At 40.1% G+C, this 17904-nt stretch overlaps 1 protein-coding gene across 1 annotated transcript in view; it reads left to right on the top strand.

The window, feature by feature from the left end:
- Positions 1-17904, top strand: part of Col24a1 (collagen type XXIV alpha 1 chain) — a 264200-nt gene that overhangs the window by 15778 nt on the left and 230518 nt on the right. Inside the window, exons 4-8 of the mRNA XM_085835446.1 lie at positions 2737-4163; positions 9251-9304; positions 11694-11747; positions 14103-14156; positions 17344-17397. Coding sequence (XP_085691572.1) covers positions 2737-4163; positions 9251-9304; positions 11694-11747; positions 14103-14156; positions 17344-17397 — 1643 coding nt within the window. The remainder of the gene's footprint in view (positions 1-2736; positions 4164-9250; positions 9305-11693; positions 11748-14102; positions 14157-17343; positions 17398-17904) is intronic.

Below are 17904 nucleotides of genomic sequence, written 5' to 3'. Positions count from 1 at the left end.
CATGAAGATTTCTGAGTAGTATATTTAACATCCCATGTTAAATTTATTGTTTTTCATACAAAGACAAACTTCTAAGGTTGACTTTGGGTGCAGTCATGAGTTAGGACTCAAGCAACATAGACAAGGACGGGAGGGTTGAGCACAGGGTCACTGAGAAAGCCCACGTGGTCAGTTCAGTTCTGTGACATCATGCGAAATAAAAAGAGGATTCCAGAACATTTCAATTGGCTTCATTGTTAAATTTGCATAATATTCTACAACATGACAATGAAGTTGTAATACGATAGAACAGTAAGGCAAAAAGGGATCAGCTGAACTTGTCTTGATGCTTGAGTTTTACCTACGTCATCAGTCAAGGATGTAGCCAAGCACCCAAAGAGTAACACACAGCAGCGAGCAGACCATCTCAGGAATGCACTCCTGGCTCATGATCAGACTGTTCAAAGGCCTCCGATTCTTTCAAGTCATTCATTACAAATACTATAATATAGTAAAACCGGAGGAAGCATACTGAGGTACCTATAAGATACCAAAACCACATTTCCATTCTTAAGTTTTCAGATTAGCACTCTTCCTAACAACAACTCATTTGTTACAAAGGTCAAATCCCTACTAGAAACAAGAGCCGTTCCTGCAAGGCAGGTTTTCCCAAGACAAGTTCAGCCCTTGACGTCACATCAGAGATTCATCTTGTGTCGGAATGATTTACTCGACACACAGAGCAATGTTTTCTACAGACTCTATAGTAATGTATACTTTAAATGTAAGCATTAATTTTCAAAGACGCAACACTCCTCCACAGCTTCCTCCTGAGAATAAGGCACACACACACACACACACACACACACACACACGGAGTTAGAGAGCACTGGGCAGGAATTCCTCAAGTCACAGAGTTACAGATTGGCATGGCATATTTCTAGAGTGTGAGTGCTGTTCAAGATTGGTGCTAAGTGCAGTTAACCACTATAGCTGGTCAGTAATTTATATTGCATATGAAAACAATCATGTTGTAGGTTATAATAAAAAACTTACATTAGCTATACTGAGATAACAAGAGAGAGCAATGGTAATTTTTGCAAATTTTATACTATTGCTTTAAGGGAGCTTACATTTCTGCCTTGTTGCGAGAGTATTTTAATGGAAAACTTTGAGATCCACTATCACATAATATTTTAGATACAAATATTTATGTCCTTTAGAACTGCTACAACATGATAACTACTTCATCAACAGCTGATAATTATACTCTAACTCTCTGGAGTGTTTTGCACATATCTCTGTGAGAAAGCATTTTAAATATAGTCCCAGGGTACACATGGTTAATATTCTGTAATTATTTCTATGTTATGCATATTGTCCAACTTGGGACCCAGAATCTCTCTCCATGCTTCATTCTTTGTAATGAACAGAAAGAAACTGTCAAATATCTACTACTTTGCCATAAAAGGGAAATTAATAGTGCTAAATAGTGTTAGTTAATTTCAACATCTTTTATTTTTCTTTACATATTATAATTATTTTACAAATATGTACTAATCTACCCAGAGATTATTACAAGCTCACATAGATGCAGATGGGAGATGTCTAGCCAGCAGGATCATAAGGAACACGCCATTGACTAAGACAGGATTCATTCGTTAGTTAAGGAATGGCACGGAAAGCTCCAGGACTCTAAAGGTGGATATGAAATCTGGTTGGATTGTGGGGGGAAAGCTCATTCATTCAGAAATCTAGAGCTCTCTGCAAGGAAATAGTAGAAGCTCAATAATGAGTCAGACAGACCTGTCTTCCAGGAGTTTATAATTGAATGAGAGACAATCAGGTCTCTACTGGCAATAAAATGATGAGCAATACATTTTTAAAATCAACAGTGATATCAAAGCCATATTACAGGAAATATACATTAAATAATAAATATTGGAAAAGCATTTATGAGATGGGTAAAAAAATCACTGAAGAGAAACTTGAAACTGACGGACAGGAACACACAACCAAGCAAATTTGAATTCATTTCCCTCATTCCTCAAGGATTCGGGAAAGTAACCAAGGTGCTTTAAGTGTGGTATATTATTAAGGTTTTAGGTACGGAAAGCTGAGATTAAATTCCAAGAAGTTTGAAAAATTAGAATTTAGGTGCTGGTGTGAAATTATAAAGAGGATTATGAGTTACACATTACTGTTGTCAACGGACTCTGTTTCACCTGAACATGGATGTCAGTAAATGTTCAGGTATAAGTTCAGGATGTGAGTGACATTTCAGAAGTTGTGAATGTATGTTTATAGTGGAGTGGCAAGAATCCTAATAACATGAGAAAAATCAAAAGAGCTCAATTGATTTTAAATTATTTGGAGGTCTAAAAGACAGTAATGTGTGTGTGTGTGTGTGTGCACATGCATGTGTGTTTGTATGTGTGTATGTGTGCATGAGTATCTGTACCTGTGTATGTATATGTGTGTGCACACATGTGTATATGTGTGTATACATTATGTGTGTGCATGTGCATCTTTGTGTATATGTGTATGTATGTGTATGTGTGTGTGCGCACACGTGTCCATACTTGCTTCATTCACATTATTGACAATCATACCTCTCTCACTAGCTTTTGCTACCTAGAAATTGCTCATGGGTAGAACATGCTTATATCAATTGGAAAGATTTGTTTTTATACTCAAATAGCTGTATGAATGCATAACAGTAAAGTCCTTCCTACCTTTCTCTCTTTTCATTCCCAGGCATAGATATTCTTCAGCAACTAGGCCTTGGAGGCAGAGATGTAAGATACACGTCATCGGTGACAGCTGTGCCGTCATTGTCATGGTCCACACCATTACCTCAGGGGGTCCATTTAACGGACTTTGGTGTCATCTTAACAGATAACGCCTATATTGAGTCACCTCTCGTGAACATTTTACCCATTAGCCTAAGACAGCCACTGACAGTATTGATTGGGTTGCAATCATTCAAAGTGAACAATGCATTTCTCTTCAGCATTCGGAATAACAACAGACTGCAGTTTGGCGTACAGCTACTACCTAAGAAACTAATAGTTCATGTCGGAGGAAAACAGACAGCAACCTTCAACTACAGTGCCCATGATGAGCGATGGCACTCATTCGCCATCACTGTTGACCACCACGTCGTCTCCATGTTTGTTGAGTGTGGAAAGAGACATTTTAGTGGAGAGACGACTTCAGACGTTCAGACCTTTGACCCTCACAGTGTGTTTACCTTGGGAAGTATAAATAACAGCTCTGCCCACTTTGAAGGAACAGTGTGCCAGTTGGATATCATGCCTTCCACGGCGGCATCTGCGGAGTATTGCAGACACCTGAAACAGCAGTGCCCCAGAGCAGACGCATCCCAAGCTGAAAGAAACCTTCCTCACACGGCAGTAATGCCCACCAGACATCCTGAGCACACTCCATTGCCCAGAGGATTTCCTGGAACAGATTCACCACAGAAGAGATTCACAGAGCATGCTTCCTTGCCAAAAGGATTTGATGAAACAGAACTGCCACAGGAGACGTTCGCTGATGGCAAAAGCGTTCCAAACAACAGAAGTAATGGTTCTGCCACGGTACATGAAAGCCAAGAGCACCAGACACCAAGGGCTCAGTTAACTTCTTTCCATTCAGGAAACATCTCCGCTGTGACTCTCCCAAACTACAGAATTCAGGCTAAAGACATCACCACCAAGGAAGAAACAAATTTAACCCTGTCAGTGGTCCATCACCTCCCTAACGAGGCAAGAATGAATGAAGAGGAGAAAATTAATCCTCTCTTCGCTGGATTCGACAACATCACCCAACACGAGGAGGCAGCTGGCCTGCCCCTGCCTAAGAAAGCATCATCTGGCTTTGCACACACAAATCAAGATACCACGAAGAACCTCGAGAAGGCTCTCACAGCAAATCTATACACCAATGAGCTCATAGAAATGGAACGGATCTTAAACAGCACCTTGTATAGAGTGATGTACGGGCCCTCGGTGGATAACCACCTTGAACTAAGGAAGGAAGGTGAATTTTACCCTGATGCCACGAATCCCATCGAAGGCAGCTATGAGCCCCAGACTTATGATTATTACTATTATGAGGATTACAACGCAATGCTTGACATGGAATATCTGAGAGGGCCGAAGGGAGACCCGGGACCTCCTGTAAGTTGGATTTCTCTTTTTAAAAATATGTTGATGCACTAACTTATCATGTATTTCAAAGAGGTATCTGGACCATACAACATAGGACAGACCGGGTCTGCTTAAGAAATGTACCCTGCCACATCGGATGACATCAGCCAGAACATAGCCCTGCCTCAAATTACACTTTGGTTTTTGATTGGTAGGCTGAAAGTTACCCAATTCTGGGTAAAATGGTGGGGAAACTATATGGTTTTCTAATTCAATTGAGATCCAACCAGGAATTTAACTGCAGAGTATAGATTTATATATATATTTTTATAAAAAAAAATGCACACTCAATGCCTAGTTATGTTAAAAGGGTATATATAAAAGTTAGATTAAGGAAAATATAGTGAATATAACAATTAAGTATTCCATTATCAAAATCACATCAAATGGATCAGGAAAGTATAATACTTGTTTTTAAATAGATGTTATTTTGTAGACAACTGCTGGGGGAAAACTACACCCTTATCATTCTCAGTGAAATGTTTTCATTTCCATGGCAAATAATGTATTTAATTATCTCTGTAATAATGTAGCCAACCTATAAGTGGATTAATATAAACTCCACCTACCTCATATAAAAATACTCAGTTAACCAGCCTACTCTGGGAATAAAAAGATAGCCTATTTAATAGAGAACCCCAAGTCAATCTAATAATATACAAACAAGTTTGTGAAACATTGGTCTAAACTTTTCAGTTCTAAATTTCCTCCATTATGCAGGTACAACTGGAGATCAACATTTGAAACTTTCTAAAATTATTTAAAACCTCATTTGAAATTGGTGTTGGTACTGCTTGTTTTTGCTGTTGATATTTGGATATCTTAAGTAATTTGCTTGTATATCTTCAAAATTTTATTTCAAATTTCTAAGTATACTAACTATGTCCTAAGGCACATTTTAAAATCATCTTATGTGTGGGGGTGTTTTGCCGGCATGTGTCTCTGTACCACATAAATGTCTGGTGGCCGGGGAGGCCAAAAGAGGGCATCCAGTCCCCTGAAGGTACAGACTGTTGTGAGCCACCCTATATGTGCTGAGAATCAAACTCAGGTCCTCTGGAAGAATATCAAATGCTCTTAAGTGCTGAGCCATCTCTCTAGCATCACCAAGATAAGTCTTTATTTCATGAAACTACAACTTGAGTCATTGGTTGAATTCTTGAAACCATAGTCTCAGATAAGATGATGATGTAATGTCTTTGGCCCATATTTTCCTGTGGTTATTACTTGAGCTGTTTCTCAATTATTCTTCCTAAGGCAAACTGATGGAAGTTACAATAAATTATATATATATATATATATATATATATATATATCCTCTCTTTGCAGTGATTATAAATACCAATAACATGTTGGTTCTATTTAATGGCTGAGAGGCCAGAATAAACAAATAGGTGGCCACTTACTTCGCTCAGAAAGTCAATGTCATGGGATAGGCATTTATCTCCTGGTCTGTTCTGTAGAGTTCCAAGCAGTTATTCCATCTGGATTTGTAGAGCAATAATGTGCTCAGAAAACATTTCATTTAACACTGCTTAGCTTGAGGCAGATGAACAGTGTCTACTCCAAAGGAACCTACATTTTGATAAGAAATTGAATGTACATGTGTAACTATCTTGTGGTGAGGCACGGTGCATCCTGTTGGGTGCTGGAAGGGTGGCTCAGTGGTAAGAGTGAGTACTGTCGTTATCCTCAGGTCTGTTACCAGACCCACCTTGGACAGCTCACAACCACCTATAATCCATGATGCTCCAGGGGAATCTGAAACCTCTGGCCACTGAAGGCACTGCACTCATGAAGGCACACACACACACACACACACACACATTAAAATAAACCATACGCTTCTGAAGGACATAATTTCATGAGCTAAATGTGTGGGGTGAAAATAATATTTGGGAGCATGGATTCCCTGCTTGTGGCAGGTTCTTATGACAGGATGACACAGGACTGTACCTTAAGGAGTAAATATTGATGAGAAAGGCAGATTTCCCTTCTTAACATGGGGAAGACAGAATGGTAACTGCCACTCATCGATGTGGACGAGGCTCTCACTAGCCCTTCATATGCATTCTCTTGAATGAGCTTTGGGAAGTTAACACAATTGTTCCCACGTTTCATTGAAGGCAACTGAAGGCCAGAGGAGTTTGTTGTCTTGCCAGTAACACCACAGCTCATAAATGATACAGCAGGGGTCTGAATATAGATTTTCTGTCTCTGAGGTTAGACTCTTGTGGTAGGCTGAACATGAAAAACAAAACCCAAGCAAGGTGGTGACACACCGTGGAGAGTCTTGACTCTCAAACTGGTAGTTAAGACTTTACATTGCTTTCAGGATTTTGTAAGTTTCTAAGCAAGAATATTAACTTAGAAAAGTCAGTCTGGCCATGGTACCCAAAATAGATGGGCAGTTCCTGGTAACATCTTGGTGATGTGTAATTGAGACATTACTTGGGCTGGCAGAGGTAAAAATGGGAAGGTAGGATCGGGAGATCTTCTGAAAGAAGATCTATAATAGAGCTCGGGATTACTTGGCTCTAGTGCCCAAGTAAGAAGAGGGAACCAGAGATTGTTATCAGGATTTAAAGTTACATATAGGAAAAAAATAGTGATAGTAACACTTAAAATAGCAATAGGAATCTGTCCACTTAACAGCAGCAGACAGTGGTTGACTAGAAGGAAGAGGCATGGGTAATTCAGGTGAAGGAGTTGAAGAAGTAAGTCAAGGCTTGGGTGTAAATGTGAGAGTCCTCCTTACCAATACTACAGTTGAAATGCTAAGGTTGTATAATATTTTCAAAGAAAGAGCTGTACGAGAGGGCTAGGAACCAGAGCTGTGAGTAGTTGAAACTGGTGCTGAGAGAAGTGTTGTACTTATTACAAAAGCCAAGAAAAGAGCTACAGAGGCATCAGAGACTGGGAACTGAGGGAATCTCTCCTTTATCCTGATGAAAGGGCCACAGCTGAACGTTGAGAGTCCATCTTCAAAACTGTGGGAAATAGAAGGTAGATGACTCAGTGCTAGTTGGAGAGTGAACGGTGTCAGATTTGTTTTAATTCCTAATGTCTCTGTGCGAGCCCTGTGGCCCAGCCAGTTTCCCACTTTTGGATGATCACATTTTACTGTATCTCTACACAGTTCTTTCATAGTGCATTTTTAAATGTATAATTCTATAGACACATATATACATTATGTGTCTATAGAATTATACATATATGTGTATATATACATATATATACTTATTCACAGTGTGATAACCCAATAATGCATAAAATCAAGGTATTAGGTACATTTATCTCCATGTCACTTTTTGTGTGTAGAGCCTTCAAGTTCTGTCTGCTAGCTCTTCATGAAATATGTTATTGTACACTAGTCATCCTTTGTGCCGGAAGACCCAAAGACTCTTTCCTCTGTAGCAGTGCCTTTGTACAATGCGTCTTCCTCCTCACCTCTCCAAATCACTCTACTCTCTTCTTTGAGAATGCTATATTTATAATTTTAGATTCTATGCTTGAGTGGAAATACATGGTGCTTTTCTGAGTTTTCCAACTCCACCCTTGTTATGCGATAGGATTTCATTCTTATGGGTGAATAGCATACCCTTGCTTGTATTTCATATTATATGTTGTTATCCTGTCACCTCCTGGTAAGAACCTAGATTGGTTAATGCCCTCACTAGTTGCTGGCAGTGTCATGATAACCATGTGGGAGCAGGCTTCTCTCTCCTGTGCTGACTTCTTTTGCTCTGGATGTGTGTACTCAGAATAGGGAGACCTGAATGGTGACGATCTATTTTTAGGTTTTGTGGAGCATCTGCACTGCTTCCTATAATTGCTATGCTAATTTGCGTTCCTACTAACAGGAGTTTATGAGAGTTTCTTCATCTCTGCTGTATTTGGTTTTTGTTTGTGTGTGTGTGTTTATTTGTTTTGTTGTTGTTGTTTTGCTTTTTTGGAAAAAAATAACTTAGGAGAGATAATATCTCATTGTGGTTTTGATTGCATTTCTTTGAGGACTGAAAAACTGAACATTTTTTCATATGCTTATTGGACACCTGTATATCTTCTTTCAAGAAATGTTCACATAGTTGGTTGGTCCAATCTCAGAGATTATTTTGTCCTGAGCTTTCTAAAGCTCTTACATATTCTATTGCTACCTTGTCTGACTAACACTTTGCAAACATTTTCCCTTACTGAAGACTATGTCTTCATCTTCTTTATTTAAGTTTTATTTTTATTTTATGTATGTGAGTGTTTTTACATCCATTTCTGTAAGTGTACTGCATGAATGTATGGTGCTTGCCAAAGCTAGGAGCTGTGGTTAGAGGCAGTTGTGAGCCACCTCATGAGTCCTAGGAACTAAACTGAGCTCCAAGGAAAGAGCAGCCAGTACTCTTAACCACTGATCTGCCTCTCTATCCCTACATTCTTGCTTTGTAAGTCATTTATCTTTATTAGTGAGCTCCTGGTATGTCACATTTGGTATAAGACAGCTCTATTATGCCTTTATAAGAAGCATGTCCTTGGAACGGGTAACATTGTAGCATGTTATTCAGGTCCTTGCTATAATTATTTTAAAAGAACACAAAATGTTTAGTGCTTTCCTTTTTCCAAGTTAAAGTTCTCTTTTGAAGTGTGTTATAAACAAACAAAACAAACAAACAAAGGAATAAAAAACCAACTGTACTTGAGCTCCAGCCCTAAGTTGAATTTCTCCTTCCATAATAAAAATAAATTTAGGTAAAAAAATCACACAGAGAATTGCTAATTATGCTCTGTGTAAAAGCCAGATAGACTGCTGTAACTATAAGCCCTGGACTTCCCATTGCCATTACTGGCCTGATTAAAGAGGAGGCGAGGTGCAGTTTCACCTTGGCCATGCTGATTTGGATGAGGGGTTAACGTTGCTTTAAAATCGTTGTCGGCTGGGAACAGGGAATGGGGAGAGGGGAAAGAGACAAAAGGAGCTATCATGGAGTAGAAATCTGATCTAGATTTGTGAGGAAAGGCATGCTCACTATTTATCCTGCCTAATGCCTTGACGTTTGCTTCCTAAGGGTCCCCCTGGTCCGATGGGTATCCCAGGTCCGTCAGGCAAGAGAGGCCCGCGGGTGAGTAGATGGCCTTCATTCCATGCTGTTTGGTAAATGTGTAACATTCCAGGGTGGTTTCACCCCTAGTCCTGGGCAGGGTGTGCATCCGCTGGAAAGCTGCGTCTTTCCACTTAGCTCCTCCGCTGCAGCCTTCTTTACAGCCAAAGAACTCTCTGCGAAAATGTCCTGGGAATAGAATCAAACTTAGAGAGTCGTCGCTGCTCTGCGGGCTTCTCAAATCCTCCTTAGTGACAGAGCAGCGATACCAGGGCTCTAAGGTGAGCTTTGTTCGGGAAATAAAGAAGATCAGACTTCCTTCCATAGTGCATTCCTGGACTGCAGAGTGGGAAATTCTGGAGCCACCGACAGAACGGAAAGAACTGCCCCGGGAGCATCAGCAGCAGTTCCTCACGTGACACGGGTCCCATAAAAGATTTATTGCACGGCTAGAATTAGTTTCCTCCAATCCTAGAGAAATAGATGGAGATTTTTGCTAAAGAAAGTCTGTCTTCAATAAACTAGAAAAAGAATCGTGGGCCCTGAAGACAGATGCAAATGGGTTTAATGTAATTGACTTTCTTTGCACCCCCATTTATAATGTACTAAGAATATAGCCAGGTTGCTGTAAAATATTACTTTCCACTCTCTAGATTCACACGAAGTGATTATGCACTTGATGGCTAAGGCGAAGGCCATTGTGCTTTAGCTGCTTTTTGGCATTGAAACTCTGGAGTTGGTGGCCTATCAGGCCCTCCTTCAGCCCCTCCCTCAGCCCCTCCCTCAGCCCCTCCCTCAGCCCCTCCCTCAGCCCCTTCTCATCCCCTCCCCATCCCCTCCCTCATCTGCCTCATCTCCTCCCTATCCCCTCCCTCATCCCCCTTATCCCCTCCCTCATGCCTTCGCTCATCCCCTCCCTCGTCCCCTTCAGCATCCCCTCCAGTCTTTGCCTATTCTCTGCCCTGTAAGGAGAGGACGGTCTGCTTCATGAGACTACTTATTTCAGGTGCATTCCTAACTTCATGTCCTCTGGTCAGTTCTCGACCAGGAAAGTGGCAGCTTTGCAAATTCTCTCTCCCTAAATTTAATCCTGTCTGTCCACAACCAACACATCATTCCTCTTTGAGAAAAAAAAAAAAATCCCACACTTTAATTGATACAAGTTTCCCCTAAAGCCATTGTGTTGGCTCATGGCTGCACTGCTGTGTTTGGGAAATAGGATTAAACCCATTACCCTGGAGTCTACAGCAACCATTCATTCATTAATCTCCGTCTCCTTTGCTTTCTTAAGATTGCAACGCCAACGACTGTAGTATTTTCTCCTTAGTTTTATTCCTATTAGACATATCTTCAATGTCATCACTGAATTCCCTAGAACAGTCTTCTCCTGAAGAGACAAGCAATGCTTACTCCCTGTTGTCTGTTAAGATGTGTGCCTAGAGAGCACAGAAGTGAGAGAGTAAAGCCCCCCAGGGACCTGCAGACCTGGAAGCTTTCTGAAGACCATGTATTCACTGTTTCTGTGAACTTAATTGTTCCCCTTTGTGAGTAAGAATAAAGTAGCTGTCTCACGAGGTTGTTGCATGAGTTAGTAATGAGAAAGATCAAGCATAAGCATAGGTCAGGGGGCAAACAGGCTTCCCAGGAGATAGAGACGGATGATGATAATTTAGCAGTACTACAGTACAGTCAAACTGACAAATGTCCAAGTGGCTGATGGGATACTGTATGGAATACTAGACGAGTAAGATAAAGAGCATCTTTTCAAAGACATTGCCATTCTGAAACGAAATAGCACGTCATGAGGCAGGTGAAACAACACTACCATGCTTACACATCGGGTTAGAACAGCGTGGGGTGCCTGACAGCAGCACCCTAGGACTCTCACGTACAATAGTTTCAACAGAATTGTCAGGAGAGAGAGAGGATTCTTCATGACAATGAGTCCAAGGTTTGAAAAGGAGGCAGGACAAAGCAGGTTTGAGGAATGACTGGGAAAGATGTAGCAGAGTCAACGGATTATCCCATATGCAAATCTTGTCTGCAGAAAGGGACGCAGAGATTGGGGAGTGCAGAAACCAAACTATCACACATTGTGAAGCTTGTGGCTGCACAGCCTAGATGGGACAGTAAGCTGTGTGCTGGGGACAGAGGTGGCGAGTAATGCCACATCTCCAGGCAATGTATGATGTAAAGGATGGATGGAATCTGCCATTTTGCTGTCTGGATAACATAGCCAGTCTTTACAAGAGTAGAGGGTCAAAGGTGGTAGAAGGAATAACTTTGAAAATTTTATTTTCAGTAACTTATTTTAATTAGCTTATATTATATAATAGTTGTATTAATGTGAAAAGAAATCTTGTTATTTATATCTGTCCTAAGAATAATGAGGCAGTCTCATTATTTGCAGGGTATTCCGGGACCACATGGAAATCCTGGGCTGCCTGGACTGCCAGGTCCAAAGGTAAGTAAATTCTAATGAGCAGCGCCTCATTTTTCTGGCATCTTAGAAGAATGGTCTCAGCCTTTCAGGCTAGACTTGGGACATAGGAAGTCTGACAGTCCTGAGTCACAGTTCATTAGCAGAATTGTCTGGGAAGGTGGTCCTGGATAGCATAGAGAAGCAAGCCCAGTGGGCCATGAAGACATGCCAAGAAGCAGTGTCCCTCCGTGACCGCTGTCTTATTGCCTGCCTCTTGGTATCATTGCCCCCTTTATATACAGAATGCCACTTAGTCTACAGGAAGATTTTTGTTTTGTTTGTTTTTTTGTTTGTGTAAGATTAGGGTCCTGCTGTGTTACCATGGCTACTGTTGAACTCCTGGACTCAAAAATCTTAATTCAACTTCCCAAATGCTGGGGTTGCTGGCACTTTCCTCCAAGCCCAGATTCTTATAGTTGTTATTTAGTTAGTTGGGCCCTTAAATATTAAGATACCATAGAAGCTACTTCTTAGGTGAGTAACCTTCCAACCACCAACGTAACTACCACTGTAGCCTTGTTGGTACAAATGGAGATAGCTGTGAACAGACAACCAAGGAAACAAGCTCTTCTCTTAAAAAGTCTCTTTGACTATAGGACACAAGAGATTCCTAGTTATAGTTCTAATTTGTGTCTAAATTTGTAATTAGTAAGATGAGAAGACAGAGCAGCAGGTGGGACTCCTCCAATCATCTCTCCTTAGTGGGTCAGCTTGCGAGGTGCTCAGAAGCATCCAAAAATCCACGAAAAAAGATGTACTTCCTTCCTTCTCTCACACAGAGTGAAAACAGGATTTACCATTCTCTAAGAGTGGAGAATTATTTATGCTTAGCTGAGAATAGTAATAAAATTCACAAGTGAAATTTTAAAGATTCTCTATTGTGGCTTCTATATTTTTTGAAGTCTGGCAAATACTTTGAGAAAAAGGGCACATTTCTCTTAAGCATTTGGAACCATCTGTTTTCGGTTGATACAACAGAGTTCCACAGATGAGGAAATTTATAAGGAAAATGAGTTCATTTTAACCCATGGTTCTAGTCTGGAAAATTTAAGGTCAATCCAATTGGCTTGCTTTGGGGAGCACCTTCTGGCTGGGTTCAGCATAAATATGAACTATAGAAGGGTTTCAGGACAACAAAGGGTTTCTAGCAACCTGCCCTGTAATACATAGACAAGAGCCTCTGAGAAGACAGGTCACCCACTTCAGAGAGATTTCATTCATTAATCTACTCATAAGGTCCTTGTCCCCAGGACCCAAACACTTCCCACCTACCAACATGCCACACTGACTCCATAGCAGAATCATACGAAAATTAATTTAATATTGTGTCCAAAGCCATTGACTGAAAAATGATGTCATATTTCTCTTAAAATATAAAATAATTCACTGACTGTATCTCTGTTTTAATAACAGAAGATTTTGACAGAGTGTCTTTTTTACTTCTCATTTTTCTCAATAATCAGAATTATGTTAGTATGCACATTCAAGATTTTGAAAAATTACTCAGTCAGAGTCACAGGTTAAAATGTTAATTTTTGTGATAAGCAGTTTTCTTAGATAAACAGCCATCCCTCCAATACTAAAATAATAGTGATAATTTGTTGTGCTTCATAAGTAGTAAAGGTAGTATAAGGCTTACAACGCCTGTGAAGAAATAGTCCTCATAGTAGTATCACCTGTGTTTATTGTTTATTCCCATTTTATTTAGGAGGATATTAGAGAACTTAGCTTTTACAAACAGAGCAAAATAAACACACACACACACACACACACACACACACACACACATATATATATATATATATATATATATATATATATATATATATATATATATAAACTAAAAAGCAAGTAACCCAACCTTGGTTCAAAATGTTTTTTTTCTGTATTTTTATCATTTATCAGCTTTTCACATGAATTTAATGGGGTCTACCCATGTTTATGTCACATGCCTTCTGTCACCTCCTATCCTTCCCTGTTAACATCCTCCACCCAAAAAGTTGCCCTCCTATTCACAGCTCTTCTTTGTGTGTCCCACTGAGGTTAAGATGGGTTCCTTGCAGGGAGTGGAGAGTTGTTTCCTGGTGCCTGAGGAAACTCACTAATGATAACACCTCTATCTTCTTAGAGAAGGCAGGAGCCTCCATTCATCTTGATATGCCAGTGGGCTCAATCTCGGTCTTGTAGTGATAACAAACTGTTGAGAATTCATGAACACAAAATAATGTTATCTAATACCATACGCTGTGTATAGCATCTATGGAGACGTGACTGAAGCCAGTGATATACAACATGTACCTAACACTTCCCTAAGTGACTCTTAACTATCATATCTAGGGCCCCAAAGGAGACCCTGGGCTGTCCCCAGGCCAAGCTGCCTCTGGAGAAAAGGTAATTATTTGTCAATGAAATAAAGATATTTTAATTTATTTTTAATGTTTAATGTTAATAAAAATTTCCAGGGGGTTGGGAAGATGGTTTAGCAGGTAAAGTGCTTATTACACATGCATGAGGATCTGAGTTTGGAGCCCTAGCAACCATGGTTTAAGACTATATATGGTGGATGCTGCTGGAGTATGTCACTTTAGTGCTGGGAGGCAAGAAAGGCAAATCCTGGGGGCTTTCTCCAAGTTCCAGGTTGAGTTAGGGACCCTGCGTCAAAAAATAAGGCAAACAATGATGGAGAAGACCAGCATTACCTCTGGCCTCCATGTGTGCATATGTAAATGAGGACATTCACTTCGTGCGTGTGCATACACACACACATACACATACACCATACATTAACACATGAATAAATAAATACTATTTTCTCCCTTTAAAAAATAAATTTTATTGTGGCCAGAGAGGAAAGCAGAAGACTATTGAATTTTAATAAGAAAGAATCTGAAGAATCGAGTAGATTATGCTCCATAGACTTGCGATGCTGCTTTGAGTCTTCCCATTGATTTTATAAAGTGTCTGCTGGAGCTTGACTTTGTGGCTGACAGGGTGAATGGGCTGAAGCGTTGGAGCAGAATGTGGCCTTTGCTTTCTGTTTGTCCTTTGAGGCAAGGTCTCATGTAGCTCAGGCTGGCCTCAAACTCTGTGTATCCAAAAATTCCATTGATCCCTCTCTCTGTTCCCCAAGAGCTGAGATTACAGGCGATTGCTCTACCATGCTGGCCTAGAACAAGTTCTTAACTTCAAAGGTTTTACTGTTGATGTGCAGGACATGATGCATGTTAGGAAGGTTCTAATTCTTTACATGGTATCAAGGCTACCGTGGCTCCCAGAGATAGTTTTCATGTAATTGGATTACAGAAACTTTTATAAATTTAAAGCCACATTGGGAATCCTCAAAAACATTAATCTAAAATTTTAGGAATTTTCTTTCTGTTATAGAACTGAACTCAGAGTTAGAAAAACACAGAAAACGAATGAAAGTCTATTTCCAGAAAGACAATATCTTCATTGGCCTGGTCATCACTAGGAGAAAAAAAAATACTAGGAAGTCTGAGAAATAGTATCCTATCTTTTAAAATACCTAAATACAGCAAGTTTACTCTATTATTAAATGTTGAAATTAGAGGTCAACTCTGTTCTGGTGAGTTCAAAATAGAGACTCCAGATTAAGCCTAAGCATTCATATCAAATATGGTTTTATCTTTCTCTGTGATTTGTCTGTTGTACAAAATATAGGGTGTCTCAGTATGGGAGTGGAAACTTGAATGATGTCTCCATTTGAAGTGTTTTGATTTATTCATGCACTAACTGTGCTTAATAGTGTATATAAAAAAATGCGCTTAGATGTAAAAATTTAACACCACACATCCATTGAGCTTTAAGTAAAACCCAAGCTTTGAATAGATGCATTCCACTTTCTTTTGTCTTTTTCCATGTAAAGACTACCAGGATTTAGGCAGGGCAGACAGGGGCTGTGCTACTGAACTATATGTGTAGCATTTCTCTATCAGTTTATATGTGTGTATGTATACCGTGTGTGTGTGTGTGTGTGTGTGTGTGTGTGTGTGTGTGTGTGTGTATGTGTATGTATGTGTGTATACCATGTGTGTGTGTGTGTATATGTATGTATGTATGATATGTGTGTATATGGTATGTGTTCATGTGTATGGTGTGTGTGTGTGTGTATATATATATATATATATATATATATATATATATATATACTGTGTGTACATGTGTGTATGTATCCCATGTTTGTGTGCATGTATACTGTATGTGTTTGTATAACATGTATATATGTATATCATGTATGTATGTATATCACGTGTGTATGTATACTACATGTATGTGTGTGTGTGTACACGTGTGTATGGGGTGTGTGTGTGTTTGTATATTGTGTGTGTGTATCCCCTGTTTGTGTGCATGTATATGTGAGTGTATATGTACATCATATGTGTTTGTATACTATATGTGTGTATGCATATCATGTGTGTGTATGTATATCGTGTGTGTGTGTGTGTGTGTGTGTGTGTGTGTGTGTGTGTAGGGGGGCACTCATATGTCACAGCACATGTGTGGAAATCAGACAATAACCTTGACTACTGATCTTTACCTTCCACGTTGTTGGAGCCAGGACCATGTTGCTGTCTCCCACTGCATAAGCCAGGCTAGCTGATCCATAGACTTTCAGAGACTCTCTGAGTTCTGCTTCCCATCCTGCCTGAAAAGCCCTGGGTGACAGAGGTGTACTGCGGTCCCCAGCTTCACGTGGGTGCTGGAGATTTTAAATCAGGCTCTCGCGCATGTGCAGCAAACATTTACTTACCCACCCAGCTGTCCTCTCATAGCTCCTCAGCCCTAATTTTAATTGGAGGGGTAGTGTCTCATCAAGTTGCTCTGGAACCCACTCTGCAGCCTAGGTATGCAATGAACTTGCAATTCCTCAACCTAACTTTCCAGAGCAAGTAGGGTTGCAGAGCTGCATCACCCACCCAGCTGAGAGAGGGAGGTAAAATGATAAAATAATAAAATAATTTAAATCTCGTCTCTTAGAAATTGCATTTTATGAAATCTGATTCTCTCTCTTGACACTGCAACAGACTTGTCGCAGGTGATGAAATGAAAAGCCAACAAATGACTCTTGTTCCTTTATTCCTTGTGATGGGTCCTTATTTAGATGGGGAGAGGTCAGCCCTAGTCCTTGAGGTTTAGGAGTTTCTCATTTCCCTCTGAGCTGGAGAGGTCCTTTGTGCCCTTGAAATCTCTCTGAGTCTCACTACACTTGAATGCAGACCTGTGCAGTGGTTAAGGAGATGCCTTTAGATGCTGTAAACTGTAAATCTGGCGGTAATGTCATTCCTAGAGAATAAAATAACACAGAGAAAGGAATAAAAGCATGCACATGGGGAAATATCAGTTATTCAGTGCTGGAAGAGGTGGGGAAGCCCTAGGGTTGGGGGTGGAGAGATGCTGGGACAAGTAAGAAAGAATGCTAGGACGGTCTGAGAGAAACTTGGAACTTAGGCCAGATTGTTAAGATCAGAAATATATACACGGAGGGCTTGTTGTCCTGGGCTAAAACTTTAAATTCTATTTTTTTTCATGGTATTAAACGTCTCTGTTTTGTTTACAGGGTGACCCAGGTCTTTTGGGGTTAGTGGGCCCCCCTGGCTTACAAGGTGCAAAGGTAAGTGTTTTTCTCTGACATAGTTGAATGTCAGATGGACATTCACACTTCTGTGGCTATTGTAAAGTTGAGGCTCACACCGATGTCTCAGATCCCATTGCTCAGCAGAAGAAAAGTAATCAAAAACTTTAGCCAGGCTAGTCCAAAAACTTAATATCCATTAAAGATGAGATCTTGAGTATAATAAAAAAAAGACCGTTGAGTTTTGTGAAGAAGATCAAATTCACAGGTAGGACAGAGCCAAAGTCACAGACAGGAAACTGAAGTTCTCCTTTTAAGGTATATTAATTGGCATCTTAACTCTGAGGCGTTTCTGTCTTTTTGTAACATTTTTTTGCCCAAATGAAATGCTCACTAGTAATACACTTGGACTTCTTTTTAAAAAAGGATTCTCACCTATTAGGAAATAATGTCTGCCAGGATGTATCTCCAAATGTGAGCTTGAGAGCCATTTGCCGGTCAGACCTTTTTGTTGCTATGGCGCATACCTGAGAGAAGCCCTTTGAA

Source organism: Mus caroli, unplaced genomic scaffold (genome assembly GCF_978045245.1).
Source record: "Mus caroli unplaced genomic scaffold, Mus_caroli_1 scaffold_3, whole genome shotgun sequence".
NCBI classification, from domain to species: Eukaryota; Metazoa; Chordata; class Mammalia; order Rodentia; family Muridae; genus Mus; species Mus caroli.
This window is presented reverse-complemented; position numbering and strand designations above follow the sequence as displayed.